We start from the raw sequence: 19,238 nt of genomic DNA on the forward strand, positions 1-19,238 counted from the left end.
TGTGTGCGGAAAGTCAAACGAGGGAGGAAAAGAGAGCAGGAGAAGGATTGCTCTCTAGGGAGATTGCAGCAATCCCGAATAAGACAATGGAGTGGGCGGGTCAGAACACAGCAAGTAGCTCATGAAGGCTTTATCCTCAGCTCCCTCATACCTTCATCCATTGTCTTCATCACTCCTCACCCGCCTTTCGCGGACTTTGATGGAGGCTGTCGCTTACTCTGACTTACTATGTGTGAGAGCAGCAGTTGCCTCTTTGGCTGGCTGCCGGCCTTTGCCATGCTTTGTTATTTTTGCAGCAGGAGGCACATGCCTCCGACGCGTCGTCCTCACTTCCCTTGTTCAAATTGACTTAGCTGCACACTTTGAAGCTGCCGACAACAATAACATCACGTAGCGTACGACTGTCAATTACTGCCTGTGCGAATCTTGTGGCGGGGATCAAAAAGGATCGAGACCACCTTTTGTGCTAAAAATAGAGCCATGGCGTTCTACTCTATGCCAGGCACATTTAACTTTCTCACATGAACAATCCTCCTCCCCGAGGTATGCAAAGGCTGCAAATTGCATATTTGAAAGTGAAAGTGAGAGCTGTCCGCAAAAAATCTGAGTTGTTTGTTAGCCATTGGAAAAGTTGAATCCAAATTGGATCTGAATCTTTTGAGGGTCATTAAACGTAAGTACGGTAATCCCTCGTTTATCGCGGATAATCGGTTCCAAAAACCACCCGCGATAAGCGAAATCCACGAAGTACGGTCACCAACAAGAAGTACTGGGCAAGCTAACGAGTTCGCGGAAAGATGCTAATTCACGATCGTGTTAAAAAACGGACTTCTAAAGTAATGTAAATGAATATTTGGAGCAATACTACATTATCCTAAAGGTTAGACATGTTTCTTCAATTTAGAAGTTTTATTTTGACTTTTAAAAGTTTTTTTTAATTTGGAAAAAAAATCTGCGATGTAGTGAAGCCGCGATAAACAAAAAGTAGCGAGGGATCACTGTAAATGTATGTTAGTGAAATATATGTTGAGAATCCCCGGTATAAATCGGCAATGTTCATAAGAAATCGAGATTAGGAGATTTTCCCTAAGCTAACGCTAAGCAAGCGAGTGTCACGTTTATGCAAACTGCAGCTTCTATTCAAATGAACCATTCAACAAGCAACCAAGAGATTTGTGCTCATCCTTATTCAAAATTAAAGCCTGGTCCTTTCTCTTTTTAATTTTTCCAAGGCAACAGTATTAACATTTTATTAACAATCTGCATTAACCTGTTCCAAAAATCTTCCCCTTCCCTTCCTGACAAAAGCGAGTTTAGCAGCCGCTGCTATTAGTCGTGATGTGACACTTTTCGTCCTTTCATTTCCATTCAAGCTCAAAGTGAGCGCCAACAAATTGAATTTGGACTGTCCAAAGAGGTGCGTGGGTGCAGTGGCGGGGTAAGCAAGCACATTTAGTGAGCGAGCACGCAGGTGCAGGGCGAGCAATTCTGTATTTGTGAGTAGAACGGAGAATAGTAGCACTTGTGTTAAACACACACACACAGAGGGGAGGGGGTGTGAGGGGGTGCGCGTGGGCCCAAACGACCCACGTATTCATTTGGACTGTCGTCTGGCGAAGGCAGAATCAATTGTGTTGCTTAGCATTGTACGTGCAACATTAGCAAGGCGAGCTAACGATATTGATATTCTGCTTGTAGAACATGATTGCATCCGCAATAATAAAAGTGAAGATTCTTCAAAATAGTATTTGCTTAAAAGCAACAAAGTGGCGCTCATGAAACGGCCTCGCACCCCCGCATCCGAGGAGAAATAAGACGGAACCCGCGGGAAGCGACGCCGCGTTATTTGACTTGAGTGAATTTGGACATGATGGATGGCGCGGTAATGTTCACAAGTCAGGGAATACTGTTGATGCGTTTTATGGCCACAAGGGGTCTCCAAATCGCATCAAGAAATTCGTCGCATACGTTGACTCTTTTATGTTTTGGCTCGCAATGTTAGGTGAGCTCATTTGAAGCTTCCCGAATCATATAGGCCAAAGTTAATAACTCACATGTCTTATCGTGTTTTAATATATGCCGAGCGGCTGCTCCATTTTGCTCCCTAATTTTAGTGCGGGCCCGTAACGTCTTCTTTTGTTCAAACGGGAGATGATAGACCTCGAAGGCTTTATCCCGACGTAATTAATTCCTCTAACGTTTTGCTACAAAGTTGGCCGAGCAAAATGGCGGCCCCGCTGATGCCGTGGGTTCATGTCGGAAATAAATTGCAGTGCGGATCAAAGCCGACCTTTGGGAGTCTTAATCAACTTAGCCGGCAGAACATATGGCCCACCGGATGAGCCGCTACACGCCGAGGGCTCACCGGCGCACTCGGGACGCCGACATGCAGGGTCGCAAGCTGAGGTTCAGGGGTCACCGAGGACCCTCGCTGGGGTGTCCCCTCGCACCCGTCCTTACTTTCATCCGAGAAGCGTGGACTCATTTTAGGGCGGCTTTCTACCACTAAATTTTTTTTTTTTACTAGAGTGGGAGATGAAGTTCAAGTCGACCCCCCCATGAAACCCAAATCCAAATGTTGCGCGTTTTTGTGGGCGGGCTACTCACCCGCTTGAGAATAATGACGCCATCTTGATTGTGCGCATTGGTGGTGATGTCAAACATGGCGCCCCCATCGCCCGGCACGATGGTGTACTCCACTTCGGCGTTCCTGCCCACGTCCAAGTCGTGGGCCTTGATTCTGCCCACCGCCGAGCCCACTGCCGAAGATTCGGGAACGCGCAAGTGGAAAAAACCTGAAAAGGAACAAAGCAAGTGAGGACATTTTGAGAAGATCGCAACATAGGTGGAAAAGGTGTCGTTTTCTTCGCTTCAAGAAACATTTGCTGCAAGAAGCCATCATCTCAAGGCAAAAGTAGAACTCTCTCTCGGGCTAAGCTGTCATCAGCTCTTGTGAGGACTTGAAACATCTTCAGCCGAGTACAGAAGCATCGGCACGTGACGCCAACCTTTGTGCCGTGACAGAATTATGGAAATATCTACTTTTGCTTTCCGCAACTCGGCTCTATTTACATTCCAGGGCTCGCTACGGAGCCTTGCCGCTGCCGTGGGCCACAGCACAAAAATCGCACGTCAGTAACTTTCCATAAAATGATTTCTTTTCATTGTCAACCCACTCTGACCTGCTGATTGAGAGAGGCAAATTCATAAAAAAAGTAAAGTTCTACACTCGTGCCGGAATGTGTGAGTCAGCCCCCTGAGCGCAAGCTGCAATCTAAATATAGAAGGATGTTCCACGAGCAAAAACAACGGCTGGCCGACGAGCTTTATTTACCGGACCTTGTCGACGCAGCCATGCGAAAACAAGTCGACCTTTTGTGCGCCATCGTGACAAACTGTGCAATCACGTTTCCACGGTGGTGGAAATGTCCAAGCTAACACGTTTTTGAGCATCTGCTCGGAGGTTGCGTCCAGTCCGGGTTTATACGGGGTGTTACAAATATTTGGACAACGATAGGTGTATTTTCTTCATCCTCTGCAAAGAACGACTCATTACTGTATGACTCAATTATTCCGCCCCCTGGTGGTCACACCACAAGTAGGAATTATTTACATTGTATTCCACTTAGTCATTTAAACTGTTTGTTTTCATAAAGTACAATATTAAAGAGTGCAATTATTTAGAAATGAAACATTACACAAACAATTAGTGATTTCGTTCAACTTTGTATGTTGTGTTTTGTGCTGTCACTTCATTGATTCGTCAAGTGTCGTGCGATAGATTGCTTCCCTTAAACATTGCATCAGGAAATGTATCTGGCATAAAATCGCAGGCACGCAAACAAATTTTATGAGACTGACTGATTGATGAAGCGACTCCCAAAGGGCGGAATGAAGTCAGTGTTTGAGTGATGACAGAGTGCTCCATCCGCTTCAAATGACAAGTTTCCGATGACGTGTCTTTAACTTGAATCCACTGCTCCAAATCTTTGCTTATTTGTAGACATTTTGGTCCACCCACCGAAAACAATGTAGACCGTATTTTCCGGACTATAAGGCGCATCTAAAAACCTAAAATTTCCTCAAAAGCCGACAGTGCGTCTTATAGTCCGGTGCACCTTATATATGGAGCAAATTCCTAAATTTAAACCGGCCCGAAGCATTGTGTCATGAAATCAATCATAAGTGGCCCGCTGAAGACTATGAATCATGAATCAAAAAGACTATGGATCATTATTTTGTGATTATAAAGTAATTTGTTGCGTCAGAAGTTGGAATAAAAAAGATAAAATGGAGAACGATTTGATTTGGATTAAAAATCCGACATGATGCATTAATGGTGCGCCTTATAGTCCAGTGCGCCTTATATAAGGACAAAGTTTTAAAATGGGCCATTCATTGAAGGCGCGCCTTATAGTCAGGTGCGCCTTATAGTCCGAAAAATACGGTACATCATTTGGACCAACGTTGAAAAAAACGACAATGATTTGAAGTGATTGGAGTGAAGTGAAGCTAAGAAGTTTGAAGTGAAAAACACTTACTTTTGGAGAACCTAGGCGGGTTGTCGTTGACGTCGCTGAGGGAGATGTTGACCACGGTGGTCCCGGCCAGCCCTCCCAGTTGGCCCCCCATGTCCTTAGCCTGGATTAGCACCTGGTACTGCTCCTTCACCTCTCGGTCCATGTTGGGCAAGGCCGTCTTGATCACGCCTGTGGCATAGCACAAACGGCCCACGGGCACAAATGTCAACGTAGGCGGACAACAGCAGGGAGTCATATGAAGACGCGTCTGCACTCGAGGAACAGCGATGGCGATCGCTTGATAAATTTTTTAATTTGCCGTGATTCGCTTTTAAGATCACGCGGCCTTTTTGCTGCACCTTTTCGCATGCAGCAGAAGAGCCAAATGCTGCTTCACCATGTTTGCTTTGTCAGGCTTGCAAGGCTTTATTTATTCTTGGTGAGATTTTAGTTTTGTTTTACAAAGTCCAATTTTCCAAACATGTTTTTCAAGCCCTTTGTAAGGCGTAATGGTGATTTTTGTTCGCACCGTTCACACCGTTGGGCTCCCCTCCTGCGTGTCGATTGTTTGTTTGCTGATTTTTTAGGAGTGTTTTCCGCAGATAGATGGACACCCAGCTGGGAGAACATTTATTCTCGCAGCGTGATTTGTGTTTGGAGTTGCCGCTGTTTTGTCATCCCGTCTCAGCAGGTGCTCGACTGCGAGTGGTCACACCTTCCACCTGTCGTCCGTCGTGGTGATATGCATGAAGAGATGTGATTACGCACTGTCCCGCTGTCGGCAAAAGTGTCCTTTCAAAGACTGTTGACATCTTATGACTTTTTAATAGCATGTATACAAGTCATAGTGTGTCTGGAGTGCGTGCATACCCATGAAGTGTGAAATTAAATAACATTAAATCTGCCATTTCTGGGAAAATGTGATCTGTTGTGAATTTTGCTGAGTGTTGCTGTCACAATTGGGTTCATTTACATATTGGGCTCTATTTTTGCAGATGGCGTCAATCCTGCGCAAAGAAAGATTGAAGATCATTTGGAGCCGCTCGCCTAGTCGCAACACCCTAGCGCTGCCCCCATGGAAACATTGAGAAATTTCAAGAGGTTTCAAAAGTGAACATTAAATGTGCTATAATTCTTTAGTATTTTGAAGTATGGTTGACAAAAATGAGGCAAAAAAAATCGAATTCCCTCTTAAATTTAGGGCAAATAAAAAACTGCCCCCCCTTTGCCGCCAGTGCAGAAGCTTTTACCACCGTTCTGCTGCATTGACTTCGGTGGAGCATGAGCAGAAACAACAAAATAAATAACAGCGCTAATGTTTCACCATGCATAATTATGTTTGGTCATTTTCAAATGCCGGCCGTAAACAGTTATTAGCTAGTCAGCAGCCAGCCGGTAAAAATCACGAGACGTTGAATGGAAACATCCGGATGCTGCCAGGGTGCTGACACGTGCCTCTACACCAGTAATTAAGGAGGTGACATTGCACTTGTATTCCGTCCCATAGCAGTATTCATGAGCTTCAATACCTCTAGGTGTCAAACTCAAGGCCCGGGGGGGCAGATACGGCCCACCACATCATTTTATGTGGCCCACGTAGACAATCGAGTTTATGTGTCAGTACTAAATGAAGAATTTAGTCCACTTTCAAAAAATAGAGATATTAATAGCAATTTTTATTACCATTAATTTACTACCATTCATTTTTTAAAAATATTTCAACATTTAAGCCAAATACGGCCCACCATATCATTTTTATGTGGCCCACGTAGACAAATTGTGCATCGAATTTATTAATAAAAAATTAAGTCCACTTTTAAAAAATAGAGATATTACTAGCAATTTTTATTACCATTATTATTTTCTAAATATTTCACTATTTCACATTATTATTTTCACTAATAAAAAAATTAAGTCCACTTTTAAAAAATAGAGATATTACTAGCGATTTTTATTACCATTATTATTTTTTAAATATTTCACTATTTCACATTATTATTTTCACTAATAAAAAAATTAAGTCCACTTTTAAAAAATAGAGATATTACGAGCGATTTTTATTACCATTATTATTTTTTAAATATTTCACTATTTCACATTATTATTTTCACTAATAAAAAAATTAAGTCCACTTTTAAAAAATAGAGATATTACTAGTGATTTATAGTACCATTATAATTTTTTAAATATTTCAACATTTTGTACTACTCTGATTTCAAAACTAGTTATTGATCAGTTTGTTGTGCAGCCAATATTATAAACAATATAAGGTGATGCCAGTCATAATGGCCCACTGAAGGAAACTATGACTACGATGCAACTGCGACAAAAATAAATTTGACAACCTTGCTCTAGTACTTGCATCAAATTTAGTTTGAACACAATAACAAAATATATTGAGCAAAGCCCTTTTTTATGATGCCGAAGTGTTGAAGTGCCGCTTTATAGCACCAGCTACTGCCACTATTGTATTTTTTAGTTTTATTAGTGGCTGTTTTGGGTAGCCTCCACGATCCCTCAATACCAGTGTGTCAGAATTACCAGTTTTGGGGTCCACGGAAAAGTAGGGCTGTCCATGCAGGATGCTGTACACCACCCTGGCGCTGTTTCCGTATGTCGGATCATCGGCGTCGGTGGCTGTTACCTGCGTCACGTACGTCCCTACGCAAACAAACACACAACCCTGACATTATTGGTTTACCTGGAGAAAATAGAAAAGAACAAACTTGCCAAATATCAAACACAGGGAGCAGTTCAAGCCCCCTGGTTTATTAAATAAGAGGACAAAAAAATAGAGAGCCACGCTTGCCAATGTCGTTAGCATGGCAGTCGTCCAAGCAGCGTAATTATGTCGGATCCACCTTGCCTAACAGCATTAGTCATTATGTAGCATGGCTTTTCAATTAAAAATAAGCAATGTTTTAATTCTTTTATCATGGCAAACATATGGATGCTGCCAAATTGATCGTTGCGTTGCATGCTGGAAAATTACAATCAGTGAACACAATTGAGAAATACCGTTCTACTTTTGCGACGGGTGGTATAGCGGCTTTAAAACGTTGAGGCCGAAAAAGACACTGATCGTGCAGAGACATGAAAACGCGAGCAGAGGACGTCCAAAGTCCTCAGCGGTTCCCGTGTTTGCACATCTTTAAATAGAATGGATCCGCCGGAGGCCGCCAACGGTCCTGAGCGAGGTGAGAGAGCACAGATAAAAATGACGAACAGTATGGGGAGGTTAAAACCGGTAAAAAAAAAATAATAAATACGGTACAAACACATGGATGGCGTCGCCTCATTTAAATGTCACACTTAAGCGGCAATTAGGGTCAATGCGACGGTCCACTCCGACACCTCGCCCACGCGTCGGCCACCAGTGACAGACGAGTTTAATAGCACAGCGTGATGCAGTGTTACCGTGGCAACCGCAATGACCGCCTCTTAATGTCCAAGTGACACGCAGATTGCGTTGTGTTTTTCTATACGTGGATCCCGAATTCATCAACGACAAAAAAAAACATTTAATGAGCATCCTATAACGAGCTGATCATTTAACGACTCATCGTTTCTTGCCGACTCCAGCCGAGCGTGGAAAAACTCCCCGGAGTTTTAAATGTGTCTTGTAAATCAATCAATTATCAAATCTTGTTGATAACAGGAAGGCAAAATCCATCAGACATGTTTGTGCGGAAAATCAGTTTCAGCTAATTAGCCGTCTGTCGATCATATTGTTATCCAGAGCGCTGTTGCCACGGCGACAACACTTGCGGCATGTGTTGTTTTCATTTTATTTATTTATTTGAATTGTTCCCGCTCTGAGGGCGTCGATGCCATTCTGGCAGAGTGGAAGTCTTCTTCCGGCGAGTTACCTCGATCGAGTCTCTCGGGGATTGGTCGCGAATAGCCGCCTCTCCCGCTTTCTCTCAAATGTCAGGAGTCCGCAGGGCCAGTGAGATGGCGGCTTGGAGCTCACCTGCCATTTTCTGGACCAACTCAATGTCGTTATATTTATCTGAAAGCTTCGCCCTGGTTTGAAACCCGTTTTCCAGACCGTCTCATCTCTATGACATCCATCTTTGTAAGTGTAAGTGTCTGTCTTGTTATCGCTACAGGGAACTCCGGCGACATCATAAATCCACTCAACTTTTCGGCCGACTCTGCAGATGTGTCATGTTTAGCATGCATTGACTTTGTCGGCGTTGTCAAAGATTCGGCGGCCCCTCGGGACGGCGGAACTCGGGAAGGAATACGACAGCTCTGGGTCGGTACGGACTGACTCAGCAGAAGTCAACAGGTAGAAAGCGGACTTCTCGAGGCCATTGTGAATTTTCTCGAGGTTACGTTTTCCTTCAAAACAAGGAAATGATTTATTCAGAGTCCCTGCGATCTCGCCCTCCCCGGGGGCTTCGGCGACCTTGGGGACGATTTCACTTGTACAATTACAAACGGGATTCCACATGAGCCGTGAAGGTGAACGGCGGCTCTGCTTAAATTGGACTCGGTAAACTCCGAATAGAAAAGAGAGGGAAATAACCTACGTGTTCTTTCTGAAAGCTATCAACAAGTACGTGGCATTTATAGCTCATCAACACCAGGCAGCTCACTGATGTTGCACTAATTGCGAACGCTCGTCACTTTTTCTCGCGCAACAATTCTGTCTGCTCGTTTTGTGTCGAGTCGAGTCTCTGGATCAGGTAGCCTCGGCGAACATGACAGATTCTGATCCTTTGTGACAGCTACAACTTGAAATGTATGAGACAACATGTCACCTTGACATCTGCCTTGAAAGGTTTTACGGAAAATATTTCGAACTTTGTGACCTCAGAGCTTCTTTAGTTTCGTGTTAAGTCACTACAAGCAGGCCATAAAACAAATTTTGGTGGCATGTGCAGTCTTACCCACGGGTGACATCTCGGGAACCGTGGCCCGATACGGCCCCTCCAAGAACTTGGGCTCGTTGTCGTTGATGTCTTGTACTTTAATCACAAACTCCGACTCGGGCTCCAGAGGCTTGTTGCTGTTGAGGTCCACGGCCTGCGCCCGTAGCGTATAGTAAGGCTTCTCCTCACGGTCCAGACTCCGTAAGGCGTGAATGTCCCCCGTGGTTTGGTCGATGGTAAAAATGGAGCCGGCCCCTTCGCCCGAGAGCGTGTATTTAACCACGCTGTCGCCCTGATCCAGGTCCGTGTGAAGCTGCGAGACAAAAAAAAAGGTTGGCTGAGCGCAAACACTGACACAGATCATGAAGCAATGAGAACTCGGGGCGGGGATGAGCTGTCAGCGGATGCGACTGGTCTGGGACAACGGAGAGAAACTCAAAGACACAAGCCGTCAAGAGAAAAGCCAAATGATTTCACTGTCACAATGTTCCCTTGACTAATGAGGATGACTCGCTCCTAAATAATACACGTCGAGATTAAGACCTGATTCTATTCACGAGTTGGTGCAAAGCACATTTCGTCGCTAACAGGAACGACTTTCTAGCTAACGGACTGCGGTAACGAACACCCCGCTAACGACGCTAGCTGATGTCTTTGCTTCCGGGTGCTCTCCTGAAAACTAGCAGGTTTGTATGTTTTGAATAAAACACATCGTTGCTTGCAGGGCACTGAGCAGATTGTAGAGACGTACCCGCGAGGGAGTTTACAAATTTGCCAAGCTGTTGTCGCTTCATTTAGCATCCCCACTTATTGTTTGGTGTTTCTTGGCTCGGACTCGGCCGCCGCAGATGCTAATAGTTACATGAAAGCACTTTGCCCGCGGCGGGTTGCAAATCCCACAGACGGACTGTTGCAAACTCCGCCGTGCTAATTTACGTTCTCTCAGTGAGTTTACAATCAAACTAAGAAAAAGCGCAAACATCTGCTCAGTCTTGTGCAATTTGGCGGGAGAGGACACAAGAGTGAAAAACCCCGTGAAAAGGAAAGATAAATATCACATTGGTAAGACTTTGTGGACAGCGTTGAGGCTGCTAATGAGTGTTTATAAATAAAAACAGGATGTACACAAATATAAGCAGCCAGCAGTGTCAGAATCAGAAACAAAAATGAGAAATCTCAGCAATGAGTTGTGGGACAAGGCAAAGAGGTGATTTTCTCCACAATTGAGAAAAACGTGAGAAACATGAAGGCCACACGGACACACACACACACTCGCACGGTGTTCTGTTGATTTGTCTAAGCGGGACAAATTGTAGCCAACACCGAATAGACTTTTTTTTTTTTTTTCCCCTGCATAATGAATATAAAATCATTATTTCTTTTTGTATTCGTCTTCAATTATGTTTCTCTGCTATGTGCCAATTAACGAATTATTTGATACACTTGATTTCCGTTGTTTAAATTAATGGCATTTCCCCCCTTTCTCGTTCATGACAAGCTTTACCATTTTGTGTGAACAAATTTAATGAGGTGACAAGCGCTTCTATTTTTTTTTTTATTTCATCATTTGCATTCTGATTCAGTGCCATGAGCCAATTTGCAGGTTTGCATTGCACAAACAAATAAAAAGTACAACTCGTCAAAACATAATCTTTATTTGATCCTATTTTTGGGATAATCTTTTCATGATTCAACATTCAACAGGTGCCAAAGGGCTTTTGTAACCATGACGACAGAGGTTTCTGAAGAGAAATGTGTCAACAACAACAAAACCACCAACAACAAAGTGTGTGTCGATCTGTGCATGTGGCGCATGCAGCGGACACATCAGTAAACGCACCTGGAACGAGGCGGGATTACCGTATTTTCCGCACTATAAGGCGCACCGGATTATAAGGCGCACCTTCAATTAATGTCCCATTTTAAAACTTTGTCCATATATAAGGCGCACCGGATTATAAAGCGCATAGAATAAATAACTCAACGTTGCTCAAACGTTAATGCAATCATAATATAGTAACACTCGAAATAGTGAAAACAATAACAATATATCAATAACTCAACATTGCTCAAACGTTAATATCACACAACACACAAAATAAACACGTAAAGCTTACTTTAATAAATTAGTCCTCATCCACAAATCCATATTGGTCCATATATAAGGCGCACTTTCGGCTTTTGAGATAATTGGAGGTTTTTAGGTGCGCCTTATAGTGCGGAAAATACGGTATGAAAATTAGCTCCATTGTTAATTCAGAATGCTTTGCTCCCTAATGTATTTTCAGAAATAGTCGGAAATGTGTATGCCCGCCATTAATACGCACATTTCCCGCAATACACATCCTGCATGGAAAAACTTTTCTGCCATCACTTGCATGCACAAAATACTTTCCATGCTCCAGCAATATGAATTTGAAGCGTGATATCCATATTAATGGAGTTCCCGATCGTAGTGTGCCGAGCTACACTCGGATGATGTGCACCAAGCTGCGCCTCTCATCTGCGATGCACAAAGGTTGCATATTGATTAATTTGACTGATTTGGGTGCAGAACGTGAGCAGGCCTTGTCGAAAATGCAGTAATTGGATTTCTGCTACTGGGATTATACGGCGCACCTCGAAGGAACGCGCTTGGGAAGCTTGACCAATCAGCTTTCCTTCCACAAGGTCTGAAAGGCCCTAGGTTTCAACTCTGTGGAATCAAATGTTCATCTTAAGAAATGCGATCAGGGAAAACATGGAATCCATTTGATTTGTGTTGTTTTGCGAAGTGGGAATTCGCCACAACTAGCTGCTATGTGTGTTTAGGTAATAATCTTTTTTGAGACAGCGTGTGCTCACTACCCGAGGTTCTTTGCGTACGCCGTCTTCCAAGCATATGGACAGGCGATTTGCATTTCTGCTTGACACTTTGGAGCTTTGCAGCTCAAATCTTGCCAATGGCATTCTTTAAATATACGTGCATTGAAAACTAAATTGTACTGTTTATATGCAAATAACCATAGACTGTAATACATCATGTTATACTTTATCGGGCCGTAGATCCAATTAACTTGCGTGAATTAAATCGATTGAGATAAAGCTACACCCGATATGCTTGTTTGTTTATCTCTCGACGCTAGCTAGCCGCGACGAAGCAGCAAGCGCGCTACTATGAGGCGGCGAGAAAGCTCAGGCATCAGAAAAGGTGCAGCGAGGTTATTAAAGCTGATCGATATCAGCGGGCGGGCCATTTCTCGGCGAATGACACCTCGCTATCTGTGGCTGCTTTACGCCTGCGCGGCTTGGCTTTGAGCAACACGCTGCAGCAAACCAAGTCCAAACCAAGTCTGGTATGAAACGTGTGCATGCTATCTACTCGTAAGTTAGGCCATAAAATTGAATTGATTGACAGATAAGACATGTAGCCAAGGCTGTGTTAGCTCAGTGACAAGCAAAGTTTTAGAACTGAGTCAGTGTTGACTTGCGCCTTGACCAAAACTACCATATTTTCCGGACTATAAGGCGCACCGGACAATAAGGCGCACCACCAATGCATCATGTCAGATTTTTAATCCAAATCAAATCATTCCCCATTTGATCTTTTTTATTTCAACTTCAGTCGCAACAAATTACTTTATAATCACAAAATAATGATCCATCGTCTTTTTGATTCGTGATTCATAGTCTTCAGTGGGCCACTTATGATTGATGTCATGACACAATGCTTCGGGCCAGTTTAAATTTAGTAATTTGGTCCATATATAAGGCGCACCGGACTATAAGGCGCACTGTCGGCTTTTGAGAAAAATTTTGGCTTTTAGGTGCGCCTTATAGTCTGGAAAATACGGTAAATGACTTAAGACTCCACTTGGACTTGGGATGACTGGACTCGAGTGACCGGATAAGTCACCAAAAAAATAAGAGAAGGAATGGTTGGATCTTTGGGTTTTCCAATTGATCTGGTAATGGCAGAGGGTTTTTGGCTTGATTTTTAGCATTGGCATTTGTGTAAGGTTAAGGCCACAGAGGTCAAGCATCCAAACGGCTGTAGAAGTCTTCGGTCTCATACGATATTAGTAAGAGATATTGATCGGGCTGATGCCTTTTCTCATATCACAGTTGGTTAAGCAAGGTAGGCCTTTGTTTTTTGTTTTTTTCTACTCCGAAGAGAAACGTGAATGTCACCGTGCAGACAAGATGGACGCACATGTAAGTGATACTAATGGCGATGATATCTCCATGGAAATATGAGGCTGGATGTTTGAAAATAGATGAAGCAGGAAAAACATACAGTGTACTTTTTTTGACAGAACAGACAAATGGTCATCATTAGCTTTGGTTTGAGCCTTTCATCCAGCCGCATTCATCATCAACTAGCGACTGTTATTGGCCTCTTATCGAGAAGCAGACTCCATTATGGCCATCGATGAAATCAAAGCCATGGCTATCCTTCACCAATATAGGCCTAAGAATTTTTTTTTCTGAAAATTATTTCCAAAATCTTGAGCAGTCAGTTCAGAAGAGTAGGTGTCCTATTTCCGCTAGCAAACATTATCCGGTTTGAAAAGGTGACTTGTAGCCACATTTCCTGCGAAAGAACCCATCTTCCTTAAAGATCTTCAAATGGCTGAGAAGTGTCACCACATTAGCCACGCCTCGAGCCGGATGCCACTCACACATAAACCAGATGATGATCAGACTTGTGGTGTCCTCACCAGGCTGGAGGTCAGCGTTGAGCGCTCCGGCAGCCGTCTGCTCGTCTGTTTCCGATTAATTACTTACTGTCTTACTTAAGGGCTTTGCGGAATGCAGCTTCTGCCATCCGCCCACTGTAAACACGATTTTGTCCGAGGGGACGCCTCAGCAGTAGGAGCGTTTTACAACAAAATTCCAAAGCACATTTAATGGGCCATAGTGGAAAAGGTGCTCCACGTCCTCCCTTATGACTCCTCTGAGGAAATTTAGATTCCAAATAAATCTCAGGCGAGGCGGGAATGGTCACTTCTTGGCCGGCGGAAAACGATGCAGCGCTGCCCTTTTGTTGTAAAAGTCTTTGATTGACTTTTATGTAAATGCATGACCTTTTGTCTTCCAGCGTCAGAAGCGTTGCCGCGTCACTTGCTCGTCACACCGCAGTGAACGTTTTGGACTTACAAGGGCATTTGTGCAGAAATTTCAGAATACCATATTTTCCGGACTATAGGGCACACCTAAAAACCTCAAATTTACTCAAAAGCTGACAGTGCGCCTTATAGTCCAGTGCGCCTTATATATGGACCAAATTCCTAAATTTAAACTGGCCCGAAGCATTGTGTCATAAAATCAATCTAAAGTGGCCCGCTAAAGACTATGAATCATGAATCAAAAAGACTATGGATCATTATTTTGTGATTATAAAGTCATTTGTTGCGTTTGAAGTTGAAATAAAAAAGATAAAATGGAGAATGATTTGATTAGTCCGGAAAATACGATAATTCAAAATTGTATCCAAAATCCTGAAATCAGGATGTACCTTTGTTCTTTTACTTTCCCTGCTGAGGTTATTTTTATCCCAACTCCATCTCAATTTTTCAATGTAAACACGTCCCTGCCTCTCTTTTTCTAGGTCTCCTCCTTGCTGTGCACAGCTGCTATTCCAGATGTTCCTGGTCACTTATCCCCAAAAGGTCACATCCACAGGTGCTCTTCAAAAATCCACATCTACACAGAAAAAGCTTCAAGTTCTGTTTAATATTTCCTCGATATTTTAACTATTAGAGCGTGACTAACCCCAAATGAATCAAATGAATGTTACAATACAAGACGACATGACTCCCATTCCAATCAATCAGGAGAAAACGCGAGGGACTAATGGCTGCGCCCACTCAACCGAAGCGCTCGGACCGCTAACGGCTGACGTTAGCTCGCACATCAACGGCGTTGCGCGTGAGCTAATTGGCAGATTAACCCCCCTGACGTCCTCACCGCTTGAACCACTAATGTGCAATGATGTGGAGGACGTGCACCCCAGGACGTGCACAAATTGATTTATCTCGAAAAAAAAAGGATCTTATTGCAGAACATCTTTGTCCTCGATTATCTTATCTCATTTGTATATTTCTATTATGCATGTGTATCGTGCATGATAAATGAAAACAATCCCTATGTGTCTTTGTGTCATAATACCCCAGGAACTATCTGAGATTGCAGTTTGGGTTACATTTAAACCAGGGATTATCAACCGGTGGCCTTCTAGCGGTTTGTGGTGGTATTGCAGGTGGCCTGCGAAATTGGACATGGAAAATAATTGTAACATTTTTAAAAATAAAGTGTATTTATTATTTAGACTTGATTTATTTTCCTGCTATTTTTTGGGAATCATTGACCAAATTATATTAAATGTACCTGAGATTCCCAAAATAGACATACAGATGCAAATAAATAGCCTGTCTATCTTCCTTTGGTGGAAAATAAAATTATATTCTGCCAAAGCAGTGGTCCCCGAGTTACTTCTTGGTTATAATGGTGATCCCTTGAACAAAACCAGTTGAAAACCGCTGATTTCAACGATTAGTAGGCAATTTAAAAAAAAATTAGGGGCAAACTCTAACTACTCGGATTCCTTCCCTTTTTGAAGCAGATCTTACCGTAACTTTCAGACTATAAGCCGCACTGGACGATCAGCCGCACCAGCTAAAACTCATGATTCAGGGTTCAAGATTTACGAAAAAAGTTGCGGCTTATAGTCCAAAATTTACGGTAGTCCCTTTCCACGCCTATGCACAAACCTTTAAAACTCAATTTTTCATAACATTTCCCAAGACTTAACATGGTGACAAAGCCTCTCGGGATGCGGTGAGATGAGGCCACATGTAAAATATGCTTGATGACTTTAATAAGACCGTGTGTGTTGCCGGTAACGACGACACCGGCGGCAGCGCACCTTTATTAGCACCTTGGTGAGCGGCGAGGACAATTAGCAGCATCTGCGGCTTGTTTGCCTTCCTGTTTAGTGGCGGCTGTTCTCGTTGCAAACATATTAGTAATTATTAATATGCTAAATTAAGATGAAAACGGCACTTGGCTTGTTGCCACGAGTTTAAATACATTCACGAGTAGAGCGGCGGCTTTCCTCACGCTCGCCCATTCAAAGTCGAACAGACGGCATTTGGCGGTTTCTCTTATTATCCGTGCACTCCACACAGGGGGCAAAGGGCACGGCGGTATCCACTGGTAGCATCGCATCGACACAATGTTCCTCAATCAATCGGCCACTTTGATGCCCCTGTGAAAATTGCAACGTTTTCCCACCTCAAAGGACAAAAGTTATTTCTGAAAAGGTTTGAAAGAGTTTCCTGTTCCGGCGAAATAGTAGTCAATACAAACGGTAATGACGTCATCTTTTCACAGTTCTACCTGGAGACGATTGAGAAACGGCACTACTCAAAAGAGTCTTTTACAGTTTAAGTTCTACCTCAAGTAAATCAATATTTACAATATTTGGTTGGCTGTGTGTGTGTGTGTGCATGCGCACTGACCAAGCAGAAAATAATCTCAGCGATACGGGGAACAAAATGGAATTTAACTCGGCCGCACGTCCACTCCGCGACGCAAATCGTTGACTTTTATGGAGCAGCCCAAAGGGTACGTAAACTGTAAATTAATACAAGACGACCGAGGAGACTGTAGAAGCGCGTGCCAGGTGCTCAGCGGGCTGACATGGTAAATATCCCTCACATATACACACACAGCTGGAGATGCTATACTTATGCATCTTAATGGCTGATGAGATATAAACAAAGCAGTGTAATAACGGCAGCAGAGGATGGAGACCAAATCAGTGCATCCCATTAAACATGCATCATGGCCATGCATCAACATAAAGGCACACCCGGATGCGACAATCCATCGCAATTCCAGAGCCGGATCAGGATTCCGCCTTTGAAATATACTAGTCATTGTAAAATCGGTTGTGTAGCAAACGCGGCCGCAGAGGTCAATTTCCATCGTTGATGCGAAAATCTATAAATGCTAAATGCTAAGAATGCTAATCAAACAACAGCAGGGAAAGGCGACGAGCCCCCGCGACACCATTACTGTGGTTTAAGTACGTAATCGTTAGAAAGCTCATTGGTGAGAGAAAATGTGCTGCTTTGTCTCAATCAAATTAGCAGGCAGCTAGAAATGATGATGCCAATTAGCTTGCTAATTGTTTCTTCGTTTGCTCCTGCTTTCCCAAACACACACTGTCGAGTTTGTCAAGTGGAAATCACACTTTTCAGCCTGGACTCAGAATACCTTCTAATAGCTCCTTTAATGCTGGTGGCTCAGCCGGTGGTCCACTTGGGTTCATTTATGTTCTTTTGAAAATAGTTCTGTGATTTTTTCTGCCCTTTCAAGTCAACTTGATAACTGCATCTAAGATGGTGTCACCCTGCCCTCACCCTCGTCGGGTTTCATCTCTGCGGCTTTTATCCTTCTCGCTTGCGCCACCATCAACGTCGTTAAGGCCCACTCTCGTCTCAGCTTGCTTTTCATAGAGCAGACGGTGATCGTCAAGCAAAAGTGAAGTCCGCGTGAGTGCCTCATGACGGTTCGCCATTAGTGATCTACTTTTATGCTCGATGGGATCAAGGTGAGGGTATCTCAAGTTCTTCAACACCAGTTTGAAAGAGGACTGGATGTACTGAATTGTGAGGTAACCGAGCGATTTTAAGACCAAGCAGTCGGATCAATAAATCCTGATCCGTTTTGGGTGTGACATGATAACAATAAATTAAACATGGCAAAATATTGCAAACTTACCTTGCCCACGTACTGCGGGTCAGAGCCCATGTACTCCTCCAGCACAAAGAACTGGTTCCACACCCAGCCCCTCTTAACTCGTTGGAACCCTGCCGGGCCATTCCTGACGGAGCCCAGCGAGCTCCTGGTGCGCACCCTCCCCGCCATCCTGCCGGGTCTCGATGGCGAGGAGGGCGGCCCTATGGTGGGTGGCGGCGAGGCCGAGCCTTCCTGGAGGTGATACCAAAGGAACAGCAGCAGGCAGTTCCTTGCTAGCATTGGCGGTCTTTGAGGGTCAGCTCTCAAAGTTGAAGTGGCACGGGGGCGAGAGCTGAGCCACGGTGAAAACACTTTGGCGAGGACAGAGTTGGGACGGCGGTAGCCAACGGGCGGAGCCAAGGAGGGCGCTCGGGAATCGGCGCTCTTCAGAACGTCATCACCTGAAATGGAGAAGTTAGATGTCATTCAATCTCATGCAGACATGGTAAGCAGAGCTGCATGTAGTTTGTGACCCTAGAAAAACCTCGGTTATGCTTCATGAGCATTTCGTGGTCTTATGACATCAGCTGGTTTTGTTGTTGTTCATCTCCTAATCAGGAGCACAAGAGGGCGAGCCAGTAATTTCATGAGCGGAGCCCTCGTTGACTTGATTGTCTTTGATTAATTATGCCGACCGCGACATCGACTTCGGCAGCGGATTTTTAGCTTAGCTCACCCACTCGCCCCCACCGATTTGTCTTCACACTGCATTATCGAAAAAGTCAAGAATGAGCACCAAAAGTTTTACCGACGAGGTTTTGCTCGACTCGGGTCAGACGCGGCTCTCCCGCAGGTCCTTCTTCATTTTGTTCAGCCATAATTTAAAATGACTGTTCCGGCAACCCCTGCAAAACGCGAGTGCCCCGAGAGAGCTCGGTGCTTATTTGATGGGCTAAGTTCATTAGCACGTGTCGGGCTGGCGGTCGAGCGCTCTGACCCGTCGCTGACGACGTATCATCGTTGTCGGTCTCGCACGTCGCTTTCAATTCTCGGTGGATAACGTGGATCGTTCGGAAACGCCACGGAACTTTACATTTCATTCCGCTCGCCA

At 44.0% G+C, this 19,238-nt stretch overlaps 1 protein-coding gene across 1 annotated transcript in view; it reads right to left on the reverse strand.

Annotated features, from left to right (window-relative positions):
• LOC148380932 (cadherin-12-like) overlaps window positions 1-19,238 on the reverse strand; it is a 50,452-nt gene that overhangs the window by 18,743 nt on the left and 12,471 nt on the right. The window contains exons 2-6 of the mRNA XM_088363662.1: window positions 18,170-18,588; window positions 9,419-9,713; window positions 7,062-7,181; window positions 4,542-4,709; window positions 2,608-2,795 (exon numbers count right to left, since the gene is read on the reverse strand). Coding sequence (XP_088219788.1) covers window positions 2,608-2,795; window positions 4,542-4,709; window positions 7,062-7,181; window positions 9,419-9,713; window positions 18,170-18,427 — 1,029 coding nt within the window. The 5' untranslated portion in view covers window positions 18,428-18,588. The remainder of the gene's footprint in view (window positions 1-2,607; window positions 2,796-4,541; window positions 4,710-7,061; window positions 7,182-9,418; window positions 9,714-18,169; window positions 18,589-19,238) is intronic.

Source organism: Syngnathus floridae, chromosome 20, assembly GCF_059516105.1.
Source record: "Syngnathus floridae isolate MCC-2025c chromosome 20, RoL_Sflo_1.0, whole genome shotgun sequence".
NCBI classification, from domain to species: Eukaryota; Metazoa; Chordata; class Actinopteri; order Syngnathiformes; family Syngnathidae; genus Syngnathus; species Syngnathus floridae.